Source organism: Dermacentor albipictus, chromosome 2, assembly GCF_038994185.2.
Source record: "Dermacentor albipictus isolate Rhodes 1998 colony chromosome 2, USDA_Dalb.pri_finalv2, whole genome shotgun sequence".
Lineage (NCBI taxonomy): Eukaryota > Metazoa > Arthropoda > Arachnida > Ixodida > Ixodidae > Dermacentor > Dermacentor albipictus.
The window spans coordinates 12,616,167-12,640,884 of record NC_091822.1 but is presented as its reverse complement, the minus strand read 5'-3'; the positions used below and the strand labels follow the sequence as shown (position 1 = coordinate 12,640,884).

The window sequence follows — 24,718 nt, the reverse complement described above, 5'->3', positions numbered from 1 at the left end:
ACCAAAGTTGAGTCGAAATTGCACTGTAAGTGTGGTCTCGTCAACCCGTATGTTATTATACCGCATCAAATGCCCCTTAAATCAGAGGCAGTTGACCCTCCGCCAGTTGTCGTCAACTGAGAGTGCCACTAGCACCTAAGGAAAACAAAGTGCGGCAGGCATTTGCCGGCATTTATTTTGCTTCAAAAAGCCAGCGCTTACCGACTTTGTTTGTTTGCAGAACCACCATTTTAATTTGCATTTCTGGCACTTGACTTTGGGAAGCTGTTTACACATATTTTTATTGGTAAGGAAACAGCAGAACAAAAAAGCTTAATTGTCGTAAAGGCATATTAATTACAGCTGAAATTTGTTAAGATTCACGTACAAGCAGACGTCCTCATCAGAGAGCTGGCCAGTGCTCTGTCCTTTCACTCTTCTCTTTTCCTAATTTTTGTGTGCCAGTTTCCATCGTGTTTGCCCTCTACGTCGAATAGAGGAAAGGAAGGCTCTTTGGGTGTTTCACTTGAGAGGCATGGCCACGCGGGATGGGGCTCTTTCAGAACATTGCTCTGCACTGCATAGAGGCTATATTTGGTACTCATTCTTTTTTTTTTCATAGCCTCCAGTGGCTCTACCTCACCCGCCGAGATACAGGGCACCTCGGTGCCTTCGAACCTCTAGGCTTAAGAGCCTCTGAAAACTGAACCAATTAGTTCTGTTCCTATAGCTCTTCTGTTGTAATCAGTATGCGTTTGTCATGCACGTCTTGCTTGGGGAGACTTGCCGATATTGCACAGGTCTGCACGTGCCAGGTATCAGTGTCTCTCCTTGGCTTGGGGAAGTTTTGTTTATTTATTGCTTGTTTGTTAATACTGTTAACCCCCAAAAGGTCAGGAATAAAGATATAATCTATATTTACAATACAATGAAGAATCATACATGCCACAATGAAGACGATAATGATAATGATTGATGATGATAATTATCCTAATAATAATCCAAATACAGTTACACTCGTCATGTTATTGAACTAGCAGATCAGAACACTTCTTGACCTAAATGAACGAGAACATGCCCCTCGTTTAGAAATGTAATTATTGAAGAAGAGCAAACCAGTGAATCGGGCAGCATGTTCCATTCGTTAATTATTCTAGGAGAATAGCAATATTTAAAAGTGTCATTTTGTGTTAATGGGAGCTCGATACACATGCTACGTCTATGTGGGAAGCATGCGTTGGGTGATAATTTGAAGATATTGGACCCGATATTTTTAAGAGGGAGCTTTAGCTCGGGCGCTCTTATCTAAATGCACGTAAAAGGAGAATGCGTTTTTCTCAGCAATCATTGTACCAAATTTGGTGAGGTTTGTTGCATTTAAAGGGACACTAAAGGTTACCAGAAACTCAAGTTAAAGTGGTAGAGCAATGTTCTAGAACGTCTAAGACGTCAATTTAATCGCGAACAGAGCTTTAGTAACCGAGAAATTGAGGTAAATGCATGACACGATTTGAGACCCCCCAGCGACATTCCGGTACTAGCCCGATGATGAAAGGACTCCTCATAATTTGTGTTACTAATACTCAACTACTCGTATTAAAAATATCATTTCATTCGATTATAGGACGAAAAAAAATGCTACTTGTCTACGTCTATTCGATTCTAAGAAAAAATAACATTTTGACGTTACCCTTCAGTAATATGGGTGTTCGAAAGGTTTCGTTTTCGCTCGACTCTGCGCCGCGCACGGTTTGGAGTTTCAGTAGTTTGGTTATCGCGTCGTGCTGTGAGGGTTCTGCTGGCTCGCGAAACTTTCATTTGGAACAAGCAGCGAGATTGCCACGTCGATGTGATGTCGTGGGAAGACCTCGTTGCTTTCCCGCTCCGGAGAGCCGGTGTCGAAGCCGCCGTCGTAGTACGCAACGACGCCAGCAGTGCGAGCCCTCAGCAGCAGGTCGCGCTCGTCGGTGCTCAAATCGCTGAAGTTGAGCCCACCATCGCGAGCCAATCTGTCGGTGTCAGGGTCCATTGCGACGAGCGTCGAAGTTTGCGTCATAGAATGAAGTACCAGCTTATGGGCTGGAGTTTGAGGTATAGTAGCGGCGCCTGGTGGCGGTGCGGGAAACGACACCTGGGTCGTGCCAGCTTGGGTCGTATTGAGCCCTGGCTGTGGCGAAGCACGTTTCTAGGCCGAGTTTTGCGTCGATTCGCACTTTTTTATGCCCTGTTGCGAGTGCGAAAAGGCTCGTCACTTCTCACAGACCCCGCCAACCACGCTGCGAGCTCGCCGCAGCCTATAGTTTAACGAAAACTGACTCTCCGTGTGCCGTGGGACGTAATTCGTTTCTTCTTCTGCTAGCCACCATACTCCCGCTTTCGCTCTGCTGTCGGCTCTGTCTTGGCTCTGTTTCTGGCCGCGCGTTTGCGTTTTGCGCAGAAAAGCCGTAGCGCCGTCTGCGGACGCCGTTCTACTCACCGATGGCGCAACGTCACTATGAGACCATGATGTCAGTACTCCTCGATCGGAGGGCGGGCGATTTGAACTGCACTAGAGGTACGCGGACGCTTCAGAACCCATTTTCTCTTAAAATAAGTCTCTCCTTGGCACGAAACAAGCGTTTCGAGGTTTCTGTGATGGTATTTCAACAGTCCACGTTGACTTAATAGTAACCTTTAGTGTCCCTTTAAAAGAAAAACTTATAAACCAGTGACTGTTTGTTTCGAATTGTCGATTTAGGTTGTAAATTTTTCATAAAATATTGGCAAAAATCACAAATTTTCAGAAAACAAAGCTATCAAGTTTAAAACTCTGTCTCTCAGCAATGAAAAAGGCTATCACAATAATGTGGATTGCATATACTAGTACATGTAAAGCGGACAAAATTGGTATGTCACACATAAATCGTAAAAATTTTAGCAATATAGAAATACAGCTTTTGCAGAACCCTTGTGCACAACGTAACAAATTCACATAAGATATAAATTGACATGTTAAACTTGTCCGCTTTCAATGATCCTAGCGGATGCAGTTTACAGAACCGCGTTACCTGTTCTTGATGCAGAGCTATTAATTTGTAAGCTTTGTACTTCTATTTTTTTCATACTTGAGAATTTCGAAAAATCTTCTTCACGAAATTCAAGCCCCAAGTTGAAATTCCGCTTCCAACAGTCAATAGATTTTACCTTTCTCTCTCAAATGCAACCAATTTTATTAAGATCGGTCCAAGGGTTATCGCGGAAAGACGTTTTTGCATTTTACACGTATTTGAATAGGCCGCTTCGGAGTTGGGCCCTAGCTAAAGATTCCGCTTAAGTTTATTATGAATGCTGAGGTCAGTCAGTCAAGAACTTTATTGAGGTACTGAGGAGTTTCAAGCCATTGGAGATCCCACACGGGGAACTCCTACGGCCAAAACGGCAGGTGACGCCCAAGTTGGGACGGGAACGTGATGACGCTCCACCAGTTCTTGGGCCCTCTGGACGGCCTTGAGTTGTAGTTTGAGGTCTGGGCTTGTGAGGGCTTGTTCCCATTCGGGCTCACTGGAGAGAGGGCCCTTTGGTAACGCGGTACATTGCCATAGCATGTGCGAGAGTGAGCAATAAAGTTTTGGGCAGTCTGGGTAATTTGTCGGAATGTCTGAGTTGTAGTGACTTAGTAGGCCTCGTGATGGATACGAGTCCGTTTGTAGCATTCGAAACACGGCCGCCTGCGCGCATTTGAGTTTGGCGTGCGGGAGTGGGTATTTGGTTCTGCCTTTTCGATAGTGTGAGATGATTTCTTGGTAAGTGAGAAGTGGATCATTAAACTGAATGTCCAGCCCCTCAGAGGCCATGGGACCGTCGCGGCAGGCAAGTTCTCGCGTACGCGAGAACTTCCATGCTACCCTCCAAGACCTCAGCAACTTCATGTCATATGCCAAGCAGAACCACGTAACGAAAGCCACAGTAGAAAAGCTACTCAGCAACACCGACACGGCTCGCAAGAAAGCACGTAAAGACCTCCGCAATGCAGCCAGACCGGAATCCATGGCCCGGGGCGAAGAGAACGATATCGAACAAGATGGCGAGTAATACCAAGAAGAGATTACCACAACTCTGAATGAAGCTGTGGCAATGGAACTGTCGCTCTATCCGAACCAAAAGAACAAACCTCCAAGAACTGACCAAACTGGAACAACCAGATATCATCGCTATCCAAGAAACTTATTACACCAATCTGCGCATACAGGGATATGAAACACACACCGGATCTCAGAGAAGAGCCATCCTGACGAAGAAAAATCTCACCACGCAGGATCACACAATTCAGGGAACAACCGTGGAACACACCCTAGTGGAAGTACTACCTGAGAAGAAAACACACCAAAGACTATACGTACTATGCTTATATAGCCCACCCAGGGATCCGTTATCCGACTTTGAAAACTTCATCACGCAAGCCAGAAAACTATCTAAGGGACATAAACTCATAATAATGGGGGATTTTAATGCCCCCCACACAGCATGGGGTTACCAGCACACGACAAAGAAAGCAGCGCGAGTGCACGATTCGGCGCAACAAAATCACCTCACCCTCTGGAATGATCCTAAACTACCGACTCGAATACGCAACAGTGTGTCCAGGGATACAAATCCCGACCTCACCTTTACAGTAGGAATATCCAAGGCGGAATGGACCCGACTGGAAGAAAATCTCGGCAGCGACCACCACATCCTTCAGCTTGAAATCCTGCACCATAAGAAGCCGAGTAGAACAGGAACGGCAAAGCTGACGGATTGGAAGGATTTCCGAGAACATGACATAGAAGAAAACATCGAAAACATTGAAGAGTGGCTCACCGAAGTGGTCAAGACGGCGGAGAAGCACACTAAAGTCATCCAACTCACGATGGACACGCCGGCCGTAGACTCTCACCTCCTACATCTTTGGGATGCCAGAAGAGGACTACTGAGGCGGTGGAAAAAGATGAAGCTTAACCGCAAACTGCAGAGACGGATCGCTCACATAACAAAGCAAGCAGAAGAATACGGAGATCAACTCAGCAGGCAGAATTGGCATAAACTGTGCGACCAACTTCAAGGCACACTCAGCATGAAGAAGACCTGGCATATACTGCGAGCCCTTCTAGCTACCACCAGAACCAAGACCCAGCAAAGACATGACCTCAAGAAAATCATTAACTCCCATCCAGGAACAGACAAACAAATTCTGGAAGAAATCAAGCGTAAGCTTGTCGGAGACAATGCCCCCAAGGTTACCAATCCCCAACCGTACAAAGGCGAACCAAATCTCACCCTCGACAGCCCTTTCACACTTCCTGAACTCCATGCCGCCCTTGCGAAATTGACCCGTAACACATCGCCAGGAAATGACAAGGTGACCAACAAGATCCTACGAAACCTCCCAGACAAGGCCCTAAATGGACTTCTCGACTACATGAATAACTGCTGGGAAAAAGGTGTGCTCCCAGCAGAATGGAAGCACGCAAAAGTAATTATGATCTCAAAACACAAGCCACTACAAATCAGCAACCTACGGCCCATCTCCCTTACTTCCTGCGCTGGAAAGCTGCTCGAACACATGGTTCATGATCGCCTCACCACATACCTCGAAGACTCAGGACTCATGCCCGACACAATGTTTGGCTTCCGACAGCTCCTCTCAGCACAAGATATACTACTACAGCTCAAGGAAGACCTCTTGGACCACCTAGAGCGCCACAAAAAGTTCTCTATTTTAACTATAGATGTAAAAGGAGCCTTCGATAATGTGAAGCATGAAGCAATCCTCCAAAATCTCCAAGATACAAACTGCGGAATCCGGACGTACCAATACGTACACGACTTTCTCAAAGATCGCACGGCTACGGTGGGTATAGGCAACATCCGAAGCGACAAGTTCGAAATGCCCAACAAAGGAACTCCACAAGGGTCAGTCATTTCACCTTTGCTGTTCAATCTCGCAATGATTAAGCTCCCACAACAACTCGATGGCATCGAAGATTTAAGCCATGCAGTATACGCCGACGATATAACGTTATGGACAAAAGCGTTCACAACCGGCCAACAGCAAACTACCCTCCAAGAGGCAATCAATCAGATAGAACAGTACCTCTCAAAATGCGGTCTCCAGTGCGCCCCCGAAAAATCAGAGCTACTTATACTCAAGGCAAGGACCCGGGGAAGACCACCAGCCTACGTCGCTCCAGATCCCAACGTCACACTCAATGGAATCGGTATTCCTCAAGTTCGCTCCCTCCGCGTCCTTGGCCTCACAATACATAAAGGCGGTTCTGGGGCAGCTACACTTCCAAAGCTTCAGAAGACCCTAACACAAGTAACCCATCTCATTCGACGTATAACCTCCCAAAGAAGAGGACTTAAAGAGCAAGAAACCGTCCAATTAATCCAAGCACTCCTTATAAGCCGGATCACATATGGCAACCCGTATCTACTCCTCAAGAAAGCTGAAATTGAAAAACTCGACATCATCATCAGAAAAGCAATCAAGAGCGCACTAGGACTCCCCAGTACGACCTCAACCACGACACTCCTCAAACTTGGCCTCCATAACACCTGGGAAGAAATGAGCGAAGCGCACAGAGCCAGCCAGCTGGAACCCCTTAAGCTGACTCAAACAGGCAGAGCAGTACTTCGCAAGCTCGCATACAGCGAAAACTTCATAGCAGACTCAGATGCGAAAGCCCGATTGCCGCCACTTCTTCGTGACTCTATCTCAGTCGCTCCAATACCTCGCAACATGCATGCAACATACCACAAAGGCAGAAGACAAGCAAGAGTTAGAGCGCTGAGCAAGAAATACTCAAAGAACCCCAACACGAGATATACAGATGCGGCAAAATACCCAGGTAGAAGAGCATACGCAATTACCGTGACCAACAACCAAGGGAAGGAGCTAATCGCTGCCACCATACCGGCCAGAAATCCAGAAACGGCGGAGGAAGTGGCCATCGTCCTCGGCATCGCCACATGCAAAGACACAGCAATCATCTTGAGTGACTCGCAAACCGCATGTAGAAACCTACGAAAAGGCCGAATTTCTGCCGCAGCAGTGAAGATTCTAAAAGAAATAACAAGACGCCAAGAACTACCCGACACCTACGTCGCATGGACCCTAGGCCACGAACACCTGGCCAGAAACAAAGCAGCACATGCTGTCACCCGAGAGCATACCAGCCGGGATTTCCTGTCACACGGTCTCCGGAAAGCGATGAGGGTGGAGGATATTCCCATCAACTACGACGTAATATTGCAACATTACCGACTGGAAAGAAGACAATATCCTCCACCTCATCCAAAATTAAGCAAGGAAGAAGCCACCGCCCTCCGCAGACTACAAACGAATACATATGTAGATGAAATTATCATGCACCGAATGCACCCCACCAAATTCTCATACCTATGCCGGTATTGTGACGTTCCAGACACGCTCCCACACATGGTGTTGGTGTGCCCGCACTGCAAGAAAAACAGTGAAGATGATGCCTCAGAACTGCTACAAGCGATCGAAGAAACGTGGGAGGCAATGTTAAAGGCACAGAGCTTGGAAGATCAGCGAAGTCTGGTGGACCGGGCTCGGGCTGCAGCATTAGCCAATGGCTTTCTGGACTAAGAGAGCCGCCCACCTAGGGCGAAGAAAGGACACTTTCTGGCTGTTTCTTACAATAAACGTTCATTCCTCCTCCTCCTCCTTTGTTTTCATTGGGTACGAATTCGCTATGGTACAAATACTTTCTAGGTTCGCTCGCGTGAGGTGCAGAATTTCACCTAGGATGTCTTGCTGTGCATTACTCTCTTCTTCCGTCTCTTGGAGTGGAGGAGGTTTGCGTTTGGCTGTGCTTACTTTTACGTTTGCTTGTTTGGGATCTTTAAGGTTTTGAACCTGCTGTTTCGCGTCATTAAGCTGCGCTGTAAGCACTTGTATGGTGGCTCGGAGACCCGCTAGTTCCTGTCGTAGGACTGTGAAAATCTCACCCTCATGCTCGGGCAATGAAGAGAGAAAAAACATTTATTCGAACCATCGAGGTGGTTGCTTATGAGATCGAGTGGGTGGTGTCCTCATTCCAGGACTCCACTGGCCATGACTGCTCGATGTACTTGCTGGACGAGTTTCTTGTCCCGCCAGGGTGCCGGTCAGCTGTACCTCCCACCGCTCAAATGACGTGCTAGGCGTCTTTAAGTGTCGAGGTTTGCCCCCGCACCCCCATGAGATGTGAAAGAGTGTAGGGCGTGTGTCGCCTACACTCTTTCACACTCGGGCATTGAAGACCGCATTACCTGTTTGCTGCTGGTGTTGTTTCCCTCGTACTTGGTCGGCCCACGTCAGTTCGGTGTGGCCGAATGTAGGGCGCCCCCTGAAGTGGGAGCGGCTGCTGCGGACGGCGCTGCGACACTGCGGCACTCGGGTGTCGGCTAGACTGAGCGACTCCTTGTTGTCACTTTGGAAATTCCTGAGGTGGCGCTCGGATCACGGTGACTGGCGCCGCTCGGTTCTTGGGAGCGGTTGCGGCTGCGTTGGTTGCGTCTGTGGCAGCATCTCTGTCGCACAATGTAAGGGACTTGAAACTTGCGTTTGCAGTTTTTGTTGGCAGTAAGGTGTAGTCCGCCGCACAGGGTGCAGTGAGAAATACCCTAGTGATCTGGTGATCTTTTGAAGCCACACTTTCGGCACCGCATGGTGCTGGGGTTAGGGCAGACATCCGAGCGTTGACCAATGTTGTCACAGTTGTAGCAAACTTTCGTGTGTCTGCAAAAGAGCGTGCATCGAACATTGCTTGCTCCGCAGTAGATGTAACTTGGTATTACTTGCATTCCTTGGAAAAGGATTGTCACGGCTGTGGTGTTCTTGATTCTCTTCACCTCCAAGGCGTTGGGGTTGCGTTTTGTGACGATCAGTTCTCGGAGTTGGGAGTCGTTGAGCTCGAGGTCGATGCCTCGGACTACGCTTTTGCAGGTATTATTGGGTGGGGCAGGGCATACCGCGACCCGATACGTAATGCCTTTCATGCGAATCTGTTGCACCGTGGCGTATGCTCTCGCGTTACGTTCGCTGAAGGTGCAGATGATGAAAATATTCCGAGTCATGTTGGGGCATATGGAGTCTTTCGTGAGATCTTGAGGAGCCAGGGCTGCTGCCATTGCCAGGGCTTGCTCAACCTGCACTGGTGTGGTTTTGGCCACGTTGAGGCCATCTTGGGGTCTCACAATGATACGGAGCGTGTCCCTCGGTAGCTGAGGGAGTTTCGAGGTAGTGACGAGGCGCTGGTATGTGCTGTTCAATACGGTGGTGCGATCGCCGTCCCTTCGTCTGCCACGTGTACTTGACAAACTTGCTCCTTGGGGTTGACTGGCCTTACCCTTGCATGGTTTGCAGTTATATGCTGCGATCCAGCCCGGCTCATTCGCGTCTTCCGGCAATATCGTCTCACCGGTGACGATTTCCATGGCGGTAGTGAGTGACTTGCGGTGCTCAAGCGTGCATGCACATGCAAAAGTGACAGAGGAGGGGGTGTGCTGCCTCAGGTACAGTAAATCAATATCTTCCTCACTGTTGCAGTTTTCCTGGCTTCTGTGTAAATCAATATCTTCCTCGTGGTTGCAGTTTTCCTGGCTTCTTTGTCATGTTTGGACGATCCAGACCTAAAGTTTACTGACTCCTTTGTATTATGTTTCCACTTTATATGTTGCCATTTTGTAATGTTCCTTCATGTTACATTGCATTTGAACGCTGCGGTCAAGTAAATTTGGCGATGCACAGGCAAATTTGCTTTTGCATGTTGCTATGAAGACAATAAATATATACTCGCAGTTAAGCCTGTCAAGCCCCACATGTGTGGTCATTGGCATGGCCATCGCAATCCTTGAGGCATTCTGGTTGGGGACTGCAGAAATGTTTCCCCTTCTTTACGAGATGGCTGTAAAGCTTTTGTTGCAGTTTTCTATGACATATGCATGCGAGCATGCCTTGTGCAGGCTTGCATACTTCAAAAGTACATACAGAAACAGGTTGAATGTGGCTACAGATATGCATCTCTGCTTAAGCATGACGACACCCCGTATTGACAAGCTGTCCAGATTGAATAGACACGGCACTTTTGTTTGACCATTCTTTGCCAGGTTGCAATAAAATGCTCCATGTGTTCACGCTCCATGTGTTTCACGCTACATTGCTGCCATGGAATGTGTGTGACACGTTGAAATTTCCCCCAAACAGCTGACTACTTTGGCTGAGGTTGCAGGTGTTAATTGAGCTGCATAAGCACTGCCAGGGAAAACAGCAGCTGCACTGACAAGTGCCCTTGCCAAAACACTGGCTTTTAGTTTTTGCACACTGCCATTCTAGAGAAGCGAACTCGCACAGCAGTTTCAATGTAAAATGCAGCCTTCATAGATCACACATGCACTTGAGTAGCCGTTGCCAGAAAGATGGCGCACTGATGCATAACGCTAGGTGCCACGATCATTACTGCGCAAACAGCGCAACACATGCAACAAGCCAACATATTCGGCAAAGCGATCCATGTTTCATTGGCTGTCATCAATAAATTACTAACCTGGGTTTCGCCCACTGAGGTGGTGGGCCAGTCGGTCAGTAACCTCATACTGGCTCTCTATCAGGCGTGCTTCGAGGTCAGCATGGCCAGCTTCCCTGAAAGACAAAAAACAGTTGCTTGGGCACATTGGCTCTTTCTACACTAAGGTGAGCTGTGTCCACAATAATATGAGCAAGAAAATAAAGAAAGCTACAGTTATGATAGCAATGTATTGGACAACTACACAAAGTACGGCTCGTAGATTTTCAGCTCTGTAAACTGCAGCAAATATTTGCGTACAAGTTAAGTGAACAAGCATGGTGCACGTATGCACAGGAAAACATACAGATCCCACTTAATGTCTGCATTAACTGTTCTGTCCGAGACGCTGGCACTGTTTGCTATGCCAGCGTTGCGACAGCAAATGATCCCGGTCATCAAGTGAGGTCAGTTGTTGTTCGCGTGTGAGCATATAATGCCGTGCTTGTTAATTTAATAGGTAGGTAAATGTTTACTGCAATTTACACGACTGATAATGCTATGAACCTTACCGTACTTTGTGCCTAATACTTGGCCGTCGCTATCAATGCTTTGCCTTTTAGGTGAAACTGTGGCTTCTTTTTGCTGTTGCACCAATGAGCTTGAAACCACCTATTGCAATCAGACAGTTTGGCTAGAATCAGCCTGTTATACTCATCCCTGTTATAAAAGGAAATGTTAAGAGCTGTCGTAGACACGATGAGGGAACAAAAGATGTTTGGAATCTCTACGTACGTGCATAGGCTTTACCACAGTCTAAAAAATGCTCCATCAGACTGTGGTGGCTCGGCAGCATTTACCCCACTAAAGAGACCTTCGCAGTTCTATTCGTGGGTCTGGAAGAAAATTGAAGCTCCAGTTATGCATCATGAAGCCGGTTATCCAATAAAGCACAGGAAGTGCTACACTTAGTCAAGACTGCTTAGCATACCAGATGCCACTGACCCTTCCTATGCTCCCACTTGGCGACCACTGCCATAGCTGTGACTGCAAACCGACAGATTAACAGGAAAATTAAGGAGGCATTCCACACTAAATAGATGGGACAAGCTTGTGTCAGTCAGGCATCTATCTTGTTGACAGAAAAAGAGCAAACTTATCTGTGTGGCCAGTGTTGATAGGAAAGGCCGGCTGTGACGTGTTCGCATTGTTTCAATGATCCTTTGTTTTGTGTTCTTTTCCCTGTGTGCTTGTAAGAGATATTTCAGAGGTATTAATGGAGTGACTGACTACAGCATGACCTTTGAGGCCCTCCGTAACTGGTCTGCGCCGATCTCGGAGGCCATGGCTACTGACTTGACACCATGGCCAATTTCACATATTGGCGGGATTCTTACTTCAATTTGCCCCTCACTTCGTTAACACTTTCCTTGCCAAAACGAGAGAAAAATATGACCCTTTCTTGATGGCAGGTAAAACTCCTTGACTGGGACCTTTGAGGTATTTCATACAAAATAAATAAATTTTAAAAAATAAACAAACAAACAAACAAAAAATAAATAAATAAACAAACAAACAAACAAACAAATAAATAAATAAATAAATAAATAAATAAATAAATAAATAAATAAATGTCTTAGTAAGGATTACATTTTTATTGAATAGAGCATCAGGGTTGCAACAATATTGGCATGCGCTAGTCACGCTAGAAGCCGAGGATAAAGTGTGCGTGGTAGCTGCTGCAGAAACGAACAGTAAATAACCGTTCACTTGGAACTGACTGCTTGCCTTTTCCTCTCATGACAAACTGGTGGAGGTGCAGGGTACGCATCCACCATATGCCTACTGGTCCTGAACGAGAATCTACCGACGCCAGTACCTCTGGGACGGCAGAAATCCATCGAAGCAGCTGCCATTTCCAAGGTCTTCCACTGCAATACAGTCCCCTGGCAAGCTCCGTGAGGAAGATGTCAACAACAACCACAAGCCAAACCTAGGGGATCCAAAATGCTGCTGTACCATCCATTGTCAATGCACCTCGCGCAACTAACCCACTCCATGGCAACGCCTTTAAGGACAATGAAGACTGCTTGGACCATTTCGACCGGGTCGCAGTTTTTAACGACTGAGACGATCGCCGTAAGTTGAAGAACGCCTACCTTTTTCTTTTAGATGTGGCAAGAGTATGGTACAAGAACCACGAAGCCTCGTTTACCAGCTGGCAGGAGTTTTACCGACTGCTTCGTGACGCCTTCAGCACCCCCGAAAGGAAAGAAAGAGCCAAACAGGCACTGTCTCCGAGGTACTAAATGCCGAATGAAATCATCGCCATGTTCATCAAAGACATGATGCAATTTTTTTGCCGGTCTGACCCACTAATGCCAGAAGAGAAGAAGGTGCATCTGTTAATGCCAGGCGGAGACGAACAGCTTTTTGCAGGCCTCGTGCTTAATCCTCCTACAATAGTAGTTCGTTCGTTCATGAAGCAACAGTCATGGAACATATGCTTCGGCAGCGGCTCTCGCAGTGTGAACACCAGACCAGCATGACTGCTGCATGCTCTCTCGTACCTGCAAATGATGACAGGGAGTCCCTTACCAAAATAATAGGCAAATTGTTTGAGAAGAACTGCAGAGGTGTTAAGCATGGGCTCCAGCACCTCCAAGCGCCGTGGCTCTTGCGGACGTCATTCGGGAGGAACTCGGCAAAGTGGTTCATCCCTTGCCACCAACAAGTACCTTGCCCTCGACGTTTTCGTAAGCGGATGCTCTTCGGGTTTGCGCGCCGTCGACGAACCATTTCTCGCAGCCACCTGCTGGGATTCCTCGACGCTTCCCAAGTCCAATCCACCGCACGAATCTGCAAGCAGCCTTTCATACTGGTTCGCACAAGTTTACAGTATGGCGTGCTCCCGACAACAGTCCGTTGTGCTACCAGTGTGGGGAGGCTGGTCACATGTATCACGACTGCCAATACTGAAGGATTGGTCTGCGGGGATACCATCCGGATACCCATTGCCCGTGCTATGGCAAACGCCCGCACAAAATCGAGTAATACGTAGAAAGTAGCCGGCTTCCTCCTGCCCCGCATCGAAGACAGTCACCGTCGCCGTCACCTCGTCGGTACGCGTCACCAAACTGTGCTCAACCCGCCTTTGATTCCGCTGGAGTCAACGTTGGAAGCCCGCGCCGCAGAAGCTGGAAATGCCGACCTCCGGGGGTGAGGCCGCTGTCATGCAAACCATCAAATATCCTCCGCCGACGCCACCCCTTCGCGACGTACCACCGATTCCTTCATTCGAAACAGCCAAAAGAACTTCCACTGCTTTACTGCTTCCATTGATGGTTATCCGGTAACTGCATTTGTCGATAAGGGAGCTATTCAGGGTGTCTACCAAGTTGAAATTTCCAAATTCTCTGAGTTTTCCAGGTTTCCCCTGAGCACCTTTGCGAAATTCCCTGAATGAGCCAGAACATTGTTTATGTCAAGACGGGCTGACACCACGATGCCCAATGCTGTCACTCTTTACTAAGCATGTTGAAAAAAAAAATTGTCTTAATCCAGTTTGAATAGTAAGGAGTAATACCTATTTTATTCAAAAATAAAACAGAAGGAAGGTGTTAGTAAGATGCACAGCGAAACAAACGGTAAAACCCATTCCAAATCGAGTCGAACATTTTCAAATATGAATCAAAAGGAGATGCATACAAAAGTAAATATTTTCGAATACGAGCTATTTCTATGAAGTGATAGCAAGCTCATCGGTATGAGGCCTGAACTTTGTCGCAACTAAGATTCTCTCGCAGCTACTGGGAAGTCAACCTCAACTGTCCTTACATACTCCCAGCTGCACAACATCTCAGTGCTGGGTTTCACTGCTTTAAATAGTTTATTTTGGTTTGGATGAGGGACACTTCCATCTCGGCGTCAGCCAACACTTTGTTTTTTGAGATCAAGCTCTTTCAAAGAGGTGGCGGCACGCTTCCTTTCTCGTTAATTCCTCAGTGCGTCAGTCCTTTCTGTTCTCATCCTCCTTCCGCCACGCATTCGCCCCATGGACCATTTGAAGCATCCTCTCGGTCAGTTGTACAGTCAACGTCCGATTTTTCGGACTCCCTAGGGGCCGCAAGAACATCAAAAAAATCGGGCAGTAAAAAAATAAATAAATAAATAAATAAATGCATGTCTTTAACTGCCCTTAAGGACTCAAATTGCAACAGGCATGTCAGAAAGAGCTCTTAAGGCCTGCCAGTACACTTATTAGGCATATCGGTGATCGTACTGTGACAGGAGACGGGGATGCACGCGCGTATAATTAAGGAATACGTACTATGTCCCATGACAATTGCCCCTTGACAGGCTTGTTATGCTTCACCGCATAACATTTCTGTATTGAGGCGAAGCTAAGACTCATTACCCGACGCGTTGTGCTTTGCAAGTTTCGAAGCCAATCGCGAGGAATACCAAGGCAAAGTGTTGTGTCGGCAGCGGCAGGCAAGCGGGGGGCCCCGACCAGCGAACGCCCGGCTAACGCCGGCGCAGTAAAGGAGACGCGGAGCGAACTGCTCCCGTTGAAAACCGGAACGAAGACTCCGCCGACCGGCGGCTGTTTATTGCTTATAAAGGGTTCACACGCCAGATGACACCTCCCGATTGGTCCAATGATCGTCTCATGACAGAAGGGGGGTGCGCCATCTAGCTAACCAACTACAAAACATACACGTGCGATGACACATAGATCTGACAGGGGGCGACACTATACTACATCATCCCCCCCTGGAAACAAAGTAAACATACAGTGAAACGCGCACACGAGACGCGCACTTAAGTCCAAAGGCGATTTCAGTTCATTCCCCCCCATGTTCACACACGCGCACCAGTTGCACACAAAGCATGCACTTAAGTCCACAAAAAATTCAATCCGTCCCCGCCCAAGTTCACATACACGCGCACCAGTCTTGGGCACTAAAAACACAGGCAGTCACTCAAACAAAATTCAACAAGGAACACGGCACAAAACTCACTGCACCGCAACAAGGAACACTTTATACCTGTGTTAATGAAACATGTGGACTGTCCTAAATGTCACAGCGAAGCCCCTAGCCGTGGCATTTCAAAGACGGCAATGTGCTCTACACTACATAAACAAAATCATCGAGCCACGGAGGCCGTTTTCTGTCACGATGAGGACGCGTGCGTACCTCAGAAGAACTTTGGGAGTTGCGACGCGTATCGGTCGACTTTAAAGACCCAGTCGTCCCACTATTTCCCTCCCCCTGGTTGGAAAACTGAATGTGGTTGTCACTCAAAGCTGGAGAGGGTTGCCCAGGAAGCTCCTCTCGACGTCCCAACAAGTCCTGGGAGGCTACCGATTCCCCCAAGGAATCGGAGACGACTGCTGACTGCGTGGACTCTGAAGTGATACAGTCAGACAAGCTACTTAACTGATGCTTATGAGAAGACAATGTCATTACAGACGAGTCATCGGAAAGACTATCGAGGTTTGAATACGAGTACAAAAAATATTTGTCACTTGTACACAATGTACTACCTGTTGGATCCTTTATCACTAAGGTTAACTTAGACACATGCCACGTCTTCCCATCACTGAGTAGAAAAGTAGATGGTCCTATCTGGGCCTTGACCTTACGAGGTTTACTGTACTTAAAAAATCCTTTCCTCTTAAATCTTATTCTGACGGTGTCGCCCACCTTGATACGAGTTGCCTGAGCGCCTCTACGTTTGTCTACATACTGTTTAGTTCGCCGCTGTTTCTGCAAGACTCTCTCGCGAACTTGCGGAAGAGAACTGTCCGGAACCGTTATGTGCTTACGCAACCTGAAGTTGCTAATATCTATCTTTGAACGAGGTTGACGACCATGAAGTAGGAGGGCTGGGGAGAGACCCATTGTAGCATGTGGCGTAATCCTATAAGAACCCAAAAATTCTGAAATGCTTTTCGAAGCATCTCGACCTTCAAGCCTGGCTACCTGCAGGTGTTCCTTAATGACTCGGTTGAACCTTTCTATTTGACCATTACCCTGAGGATAATAGTTGGAGGAGAAAAAATGAGCAATTCCTTTTTCCTTTAGGTAATCTTGGAATTGTTTTGAGACAAACTGTGGACCATTGTCTGTAACTATAGAGTCTGGCAACCCTTCACGGCTGAAAGCCCAGTCAAGAAGCTTAATGACATCATCTGTGGAGATGGAATTAGTACCAAGTACTTCTGGCCACTTTGAGTAGTAGTCAACAAGGGTGACTAGATACCTAGGGTAGGACGTGTTTAATGGGCCAATGATGTCCATTCCCAATTTCTGCCAAGGCCCGTTCGGCCATTCAACTGGTTGCAATGGAGCTACATGAGGCTTTGCAGACTTGTCTGCCAGCTTACATACATGACAATGCTTTACATACTGTTCAACAGTGCTATCCATCTGGGGCCACCAATAGCGTTCACGAAGAAGCTGCTTAGTACGTACTATGCCCTGATGATTTTCATGTGCCAGCTGTAGAAATGTAGGTATGAGGACACTTGGTATTACCACACGATCACCACGCATGAGTAATCCATCTACAAACGACAATTCTTCATTCACATGAAAGTAAGCTATTAAAGCATTGTCTATGTTTTTCTTAGAAGGCCAACCCTCTGCTAGGCATTTACTGACCTTCTGAAGCGTCTCATCTGTACTCGTTGCAAGTTGCACTGTTTCCTTGTCAACGACTGATGTGACTAAGGATACTATTTCTTGCTCCTGAACTACATTCTGCGAATCCTTTACTGGAAGTCTAGACAAGGCATCAGCGACTAGGTTTTCTGATCCTTTGCAATATTCAATCTGAAAGTTGTAATACAGGAGCCTGGCTGACCATCTTGAAATGCGAAGAGGTCGACGACCTGAGTCGCCAGCGGACAGTAATGCAACTACTGCTTGATGGTCAGTTCGAAGAGTGAACCGTCTACCCCAGAGGTACACATGCCATTTTTCACATGCGAACAGACATGCTAGCGCTTCACGCTCTCCTACAGAATACTTTCGTTCAGCTACAGACAATGTTCTAGATGCAAAAGCTACAGTTTCTAGCTTAGAACCATACGGTTGCTGTAACACAGCACCAACACCAACATCAGATGCATCAGTCGTGACTACCACAGGCAATTCAGGGTTGAAAATCTTAATCACAGGGGAACATGTAAGACGAGCTTTCAACTGATTGAAGCTACGTTGTGCATCATCAGACCAAGCAAAATTTTGCCCTTGCCTGAGCATGAGGCGAAGCGGTTCTACAAGTTCTGCATAATGATCAATGAACTTGGCATAGTAACCAGCTAATCCTAAGAAGGATTGCAATGACTTAATATCTGTAGGAGCAGGCGCATTCAGGATTGCTTTTGCCTTGCTCTCTGTAGGCGAAATGCCTTCAGCTGAAATTTTATGGCCCAGAAAAGTCAGTTCTCTCACAGAGAAGACACATTTGTCATTCAGTTTCATACCACTGTTTGAAATGCAAAGCAAGACTTCTCTTAAGTTAGCATCATGCTCAGGTTTTGTCCGACCCCATACCAAAATGTCATCAAGGTAAAAGACAACATTCTTACAACTCTGCAAGATTTGTGACATCATTTTCTGAAACACTGCTGGCGTGGATGCCAAGCCAAAACAGACACGCTTGAACCTGAATAAGCCTTCATGAGTTATAAATGTAGTGAGATCTCTGCTACCTTCTTCCAGTAACAGCTGGTGGTAAGCAGATGCTAGATCCAGCTTAGAAAAATATGTGGCACCATGAAACATTTGCAATAACTCTTCTACGTGCGGCAAAGGATACCCATCAATGACAATTGCCTTATTCGGTTCTCGTAGGTCAACACAGAGCCGGATGGCTCCATCCTTTTTGCGCACCACGACGAGTGGAGACACCCATTCAGAAGCCTCGACGCGCTCGATGACGTCGCAGTCCTCGAGACGTCGCAGTTCATTCGTCACCTGGTCACGGAGAGCCAGGGGTAGTCTGCGCAACTTTGATGACACTGGTTTCATACCTTGCCGTCGATGTATTCGGTGCACGAAGTTTTTGACGAGTCCCAACTCGCCACTGAAGAGGCGATCAAAACCCGGAGGCACACCTGTGGGGCTCTGTACTGGAGGAAGCGTAGCCAGGCAGCATGTCAGCGACGTACCGTCGATTTGTATCCCCAAGCGCTGGATGGCGTCAAGACCCAGCAGTGATGTTCCTGTAGACGTTACATGGAACGTGACTGAGCACGACCTTTGAAGAAACTGGACAGTGGCTTGGAAAAGGCCTTGAATGTCGATGCGTTGCCTGGAGAAATTCCTCAAGTCCACTGCTGTTTTTGACAGTCTGTGCTGTCAACCAAAGTGCTTCCCAAAATCCTCAGCAGTCATCAATGAGACAGACGCTCCCGTGTCCACGAGCAGCTGCATGGCGACGTCGTTAACCATGACCGGGACTTTTAAATCCCTTTTAGCTTCCAACGTGCTCACCGTCAAGACAGACGCGGACGGCTGTCCTGCGGAAGTTGAAGACAGCGTCTCTGCGGAAGAGACGTGCTGAACAGTACGGGTTTTTCGGCATACGGATGCAAAATGGCCCAACGTGTGGCAGGCGTTGCACCGCCGGTTCCTTGCGGGACAGTTCCTGTATGTGGCAATATGCTTCGTGCTGCCACACCGGTCGCATGTACTGCGGTCGAAATTAGGGTCCTCTGCATCCTGTGCTTCCATTGCGGGTGCCGGAGGAGCCTCGCGGAAAATGTTGATAATCTGGGCGGCCTCTTGGAAGACGTCGGCCATCTTGGCGGCTCCTCGGAAAAAGTCGGCCATCTTCATGGCCTCCCGGACTACTTCGGCCATCTTGGCGGCTCCCCGGAAGAAGTCGGCCATCTTGGCTCGTCGACGGAGCGCCAAGTTGAGCTGCCTCGATTCTCTGTATTTTCTCCGAGTCGAACGCGCGGTTCGCTCGATGTAGGGCTTCTAACGAGCGTCCAATTTCTTCTGCCTTGTCCAGGGACAAGGTTTCGCCATGGGCCAGCAACTTTTCGCGAACGCTGGCGTTCGCTATCCCGTGTAAGATTTGGTCTCGGACGCGCTCGTCATAGCTTGTGCCGAAGTTGCACTGTACCGCCTTCTCCTTCAATGCGGTCACGAATTCCAGGAAGCCTTCTCCCTCGAGTTGCTTTCGGCTGGTGAACTCGTGGCGTTCCGCCAGGACATTTGTTGACGCGGCGAACAGCCGGTCAAGCCGCTGCAAGAGTCTCGGAAACTCTGACGCTGGCGGGACCGCATCACTTGTCGTTGACGCTGCGCCGGTCGACTGCCTTGCTGCTTCGCTTGAAGCTGACGCTGCGCTGGTTATCTGCCTTGCTGCTTCCTGCTCCTCGGCTGCGAAGTGCTTCCGTTGTCCCTCACGCCCGAGAGCGCTGACGAGCGCAGACGCTCGCCGTGCGTCCGTCCAGTCGCCGCCGCCGGCCGCTTCGAGGTGGGCCTGAAAAATTTTTTTCCAGCGGTACCAGGGAATTAACGGAGGGCCGGGCACTTCAAGAAAAACGGGAAGGTTCGCCGTAAATGCCATGCCGGGTAGCGTGCAGGAGGCAAGCCGGAGCTCGCCGCAGGAATAGGCAAGGAAGAGCAAGGGGGAGAGTAGGCCTAGGCTCGGAAGCCTCGCGACGCCAAGTGCGTCGGCGGCGTTTGCCGGCCGTGCAGACACAGGAAGGGACGCTTCACTCACGAAGCTCGTTCGTTTCCCGGGGCTTCGGTCGGAACCGTTGCGGGAATCCCATCCTCGTCGCCAATGATGTTGTGTCGGCAGCGGCAGGCAAGCGGGGGGCCCAGACCAGCGAACGCCCGGCTAACGCTGGCGCAGTAAAGGAGACGCGGAGCGAACTGCTCCCGTTGAAAACCGGAACGAAGACTCCGTCGACCGGCGGCTGTTTATTGCTTATAAAGGGTTCACATGCCAGATGACACCTCCCGATTGGTCCAATGATCGTCTCATGACAGAAGGGGGGTGCGCCATCTAGCTAACCAACTACAAAACATACACGTGCGATGACACATAGATCTGACAGGGGGCGACACTATACTACACGAAGTCGGTGCTATTGCTGACAGCGACGAATTCTTTCAATGAAAAACACGGCACTGCACGGCAAGAAGCTTAAGCGCGAACTTAGAAGCAGCTAAGCCTAACGTTGCCGTGGTGGTGGCTACAGCTGCCAGCGGATCTGCGTGCGAGAGTGCCGGTTCGAGGCGGCAAGATAATCAAAATGGCGGCGGAGGTGGCTTTGATTAATGCCATTTCAGACCTGCAGTCAGGGCAATATTTATTGACTCTATGGAGTATGTGGTGGTGCCGCGAAGCCGTGCGAATGATCGAGCATGTCCGAAAAATCGGATGTCTGGAAAATCGGCCGTCAACTACTCTGGCAATACTTCGTGCCGATGACACTGCGTCAGTGACGATTCGTTGCAATTACACTGTTACGAAGCCAGCATTAACCTGACTTTCGTTCCCTTTCAATAAAATTACAGCTAATTTTACCTGATTGAAGCCCAAATTCCCTGAGTTTTCCCTGAGTATTTCCAGACTGTTAAAATTCCCTGAGAATTCCCGGTTTTCCCGGCTGGTAGACACCCTGCTTACTCGGTTATGAGTGCCTCACTGGCCACTCGGCTACACAAAGTGTTGATAGCGTGGGATGGCCTACATCTGATTACGGCTGGAGGACACCTCGTGACACCCACTGGACGATGCACTGCCAGACCTGCAATTTCCACTTCGACTTTCGTAGCGTCTTTCCTTGTGCTGCCCAAGTGTTCTCGGCTGGTTATACTGGGCATGGATTTTTTCCAGGAATATGGGGCGATCATTAACATCCTTCGTGACTTGTTCGGGACTTTTTCTAACTATGTTTCTTCGAATTTGAGTGTGGAGAATGAACATCACCGGGCGGCTTTATGCGTGATCGATGACTGCGTGACGTTACCGCCTTGAAGTAGCATCTTTGTCCTCGTTGAATGCCCCCAAGACCAACTAGGAATAGGCATCGCCAAAGGTAACCTCACCATTTTGCTGGATCGAGAAGTCGGCGTCGCACGAGGTCTTGTAGAGCTACAAAATAGGCAAACCACGATCCTAGTTACCAACTTCAGTGGCGAATACAAGCACTTCGTGAGGGATACCACCATGGCCTACTTAAAAACGGTGGCCGAGTCCAATGCCTGTGCGTGGTAACGACAATCTCAATTGCAGAACCAAGCGATGTGGACTTGACCAGTCACATCAACATCAACCCAGAGCTAGATCAACCCAAAAAGGAGAGGCTCCTCATTCTGCTATTGTCATTTAGCGACTGTTTCTCCACCGTGTCGAAGGTCAAACAGACTCCTTTAACCAAACACAGAATCAACACTGAACCAACTGTCCAACCTGTTTGCCAACACGCTTATCGCATGTTGCAAAGAGAGCAGGATGCTATTCGTCATCAAGTTAAACAAATGCTAGACGATGATGTCATTCAACCATCGACAAGTCCTTGGGCTTCACCAGTTGCATTAGTTCAGAAGAAAGTTCACTACAATTCTGTGTCGATTACCGCAAACTGAACAAGATCACGAAAGAAGACGTTTACCCACTTACTCGGATTGACGACTCTTTGGATCGCCTGCGACATGCCCGTAACTTTTCTTCAATGGATCTGCGTAGTGGGTACTGGCAGATTGAAGTTGACGTACGGGACCAGGAAAAAACGGCGTTTATAAAACCTGATGGTCTCCATCAATTTAAGGTCCTCCCTTTTGGATTGTGTTCTGCTCCAGCCACATTTCAATGCATGATGGACAGTTTTATCTGACCTCAAGTGGCACTCGTGTTTAGTCTACTTAGATGATGTAGTTGTTTTTTCCACCACGTTTGAACAATGCATCCAGCGGCTTGAGGCAGTTCTTCAAGCCATCCGCACCGCTGGCCTGTCTCTGAAGCCTGAAAAATGTCCCTTTGGCTACGAGGAGCTTAAATTTCTAGGTCATATTGTCAGCAGCACCGGTGTGTGCCCTGACCCTGACAAAGCCATGGCAGTTGCTCTGTTCCCAATACCAAAGTCAGAGCACAATGTCCGCCGATTTTTAGGGATTTGTGCATATTACTGCCATTTTGTGCCCAATTTTTTGACATTGCCGAACCTTTGCAACAACACATCAAGAATGATGTCACATTTGTTTGGGGCCCAGCACAATCTGGCGCCTTCCACTACCTTCAGTGATGTCTACAGACACCACCGATCTTTAGTCACGTTGACACCAAGGCCGACACAGAAGTGCATACTGATGCTAGTAATGTTAGTCTCGGAGCGACACGCATACAGTTTCAAGCTGGTGTTGACTGCATTATTGCGTATGCAAGCCGAACGTTGCGTGCTGCTGAAAAAAACTACTCAGCAACTGAAAAGGAATGTCTGGCAGTCGTAAGGGCTATCCAGAAGTTCCAGCCATACTTGTATAGACGTCCCTTCTGTGTCGTCAGCAACCACCACTCTCTCTGCTGGCTGGTGAATCTCAAGGATCCTTCAGGCCGTCTCGCAAGATGGAGCCTTCAGTTGCAGGAATTTGATATGACAATCGTCTGTAAGTCTGGCCAGAAACAGCACGGATGCCGACTGTATCTCCCGCACACCCGTCGAACCCGCACCACAAGATACTGATGACGACTCTGGTTTTCTTTGTACTCTTCCGTCTTTAAACCTAGCTCAACAGCAACACCATGATTCTGAGCACCAGCCCTTGATTGAATGCCTTGAAGGAAGCCACTTACAACCCCCGTGGAAGTTCGCGTGTCACATATCCTCTTTTTGCCTACATGGCGACATCCTATATAAACGGAACTTTCCCCCTATGGCAACCGTTTTCCTGCTCGTTGTTCCCGCTCTTCTCCACGACGACGTTCTACGTGCATGCCGCGATGAACCAATGTCCGGGCATCTTGGTTTCACATGTACTCTGGCAAGGATGAAGCAGAAGTAATACTGGCGAAAACTCACAGAAACCATGAAGTGGTACGTCAGAAGTTGTCAAGATTGCCAGCATCGCAAAGTTCCACCACTGAAACCAGCCTGTCTGCTTGAGCCTGTACGACCTCCTTGCTCACTTTTTGAACAAGCCAGGATGGATTTACTCGGCCCGTTTCCCAAGTCTTCGGCTGATAACCGCTGAATCATCGTCACTGATTACCTCACTCAATACTGCGAAACACAAGCCGTTCAGTGAGCTACTGCTTCAGATGTAGCTAACTTCTTTGTCAAAAATATCGTCCTTCGACATGGTGCTCCCACTGTCATCATCACAGACTGTGGTACGGCCTTCACTGCCCAGTTGGTCCGAGATATTCCGCAGCTGAGTGGAACAACGCACCGTGCAGCAACTGCGTATCACCACCAGGCTAACAGGTTAACTGAGCGTCTCAACAAAATGATTGCGGATATGCTTTCTATGTATGTCGCCACGGATCATAAAAATTGGGACAAATGTAATCCTGCTTGGTCGTTTGGTTGACTGAAGTCTAAGGTGTTCCTGATTCTATTTGCGATTACCTTAGTAAATACCTTGTAGGCAGGGGACAGTAAGCTAATCGTTCTATAATTTTTCAAGTTTCTAGCATCCCCTTTCTTATGGATTAGGATTATGTTAGCGTTCTCTTCCAGGAATGCAGCGGTGGCATCGAGGTAGAGCATCCACCTCGCGTGCAAGAGGACCGTGCTTCGAATCCCGGTGCCGCACAAATTCCACCGGATTCAGAAAAAAAAAGCCACGTGTTGATAAAATTGCATAAACAGGCCTGGAGTGCGGCCTGATCCCGATGACCAGAACCGGTAACGCACTCCCTCACCAGAGCAGGATTAGCCACCCTGGTGCAGTACTTGGCCACAACCTCCTATATGAATACAACAATCAAACCCCGGCCCTCAGTCCCCAGCAGCTGAGAAGCAGCTGACCACAGTGGCGGTCAGACCTAAAACGCAGCAGAGGGTGCTAAGAATCCCTGGTTCCAGACAGGCCGCCATTGGAATCAGAACCTGGCAACGTTTAATGCTAGAACTTTATCTAGTGAGGGGAGTCTTCCAGTGCTATTGGAGAAATTAGAAGGCAGTAAATGGGATATAATAGGGCTCAGTGAAGTTAGGAGGACAA

The 24,718-nt window shown here is 48.2% G+C and overlaps 1 protein-coding gene across 4 annotated transcripts in view; it reads right to left on the bottom strand.

The window, feature by feature from the left end:
* Positions 1-24,718, bottom strand: part of Git (ARF GTPase-activating protein GIT1) — a 339,341-nt gene that overhangs the window by 201,989 nt on the left and 112,634 nt on the right. For all 4 annotated transcript variants that reach the window (XM_070533467.1, XM_070533465.1, XM_070533466.1 and 1 more), the window contains exon 7: positions 10,554-10,648. In XM_070533467.1, coding sequence (XP_070389568.1) covers positions 10,554-10,648 — 95 coding nt within the window. The remainder of the gene's footprint in view (positions 1-10,553; positions 10,649-24,718) is intronic.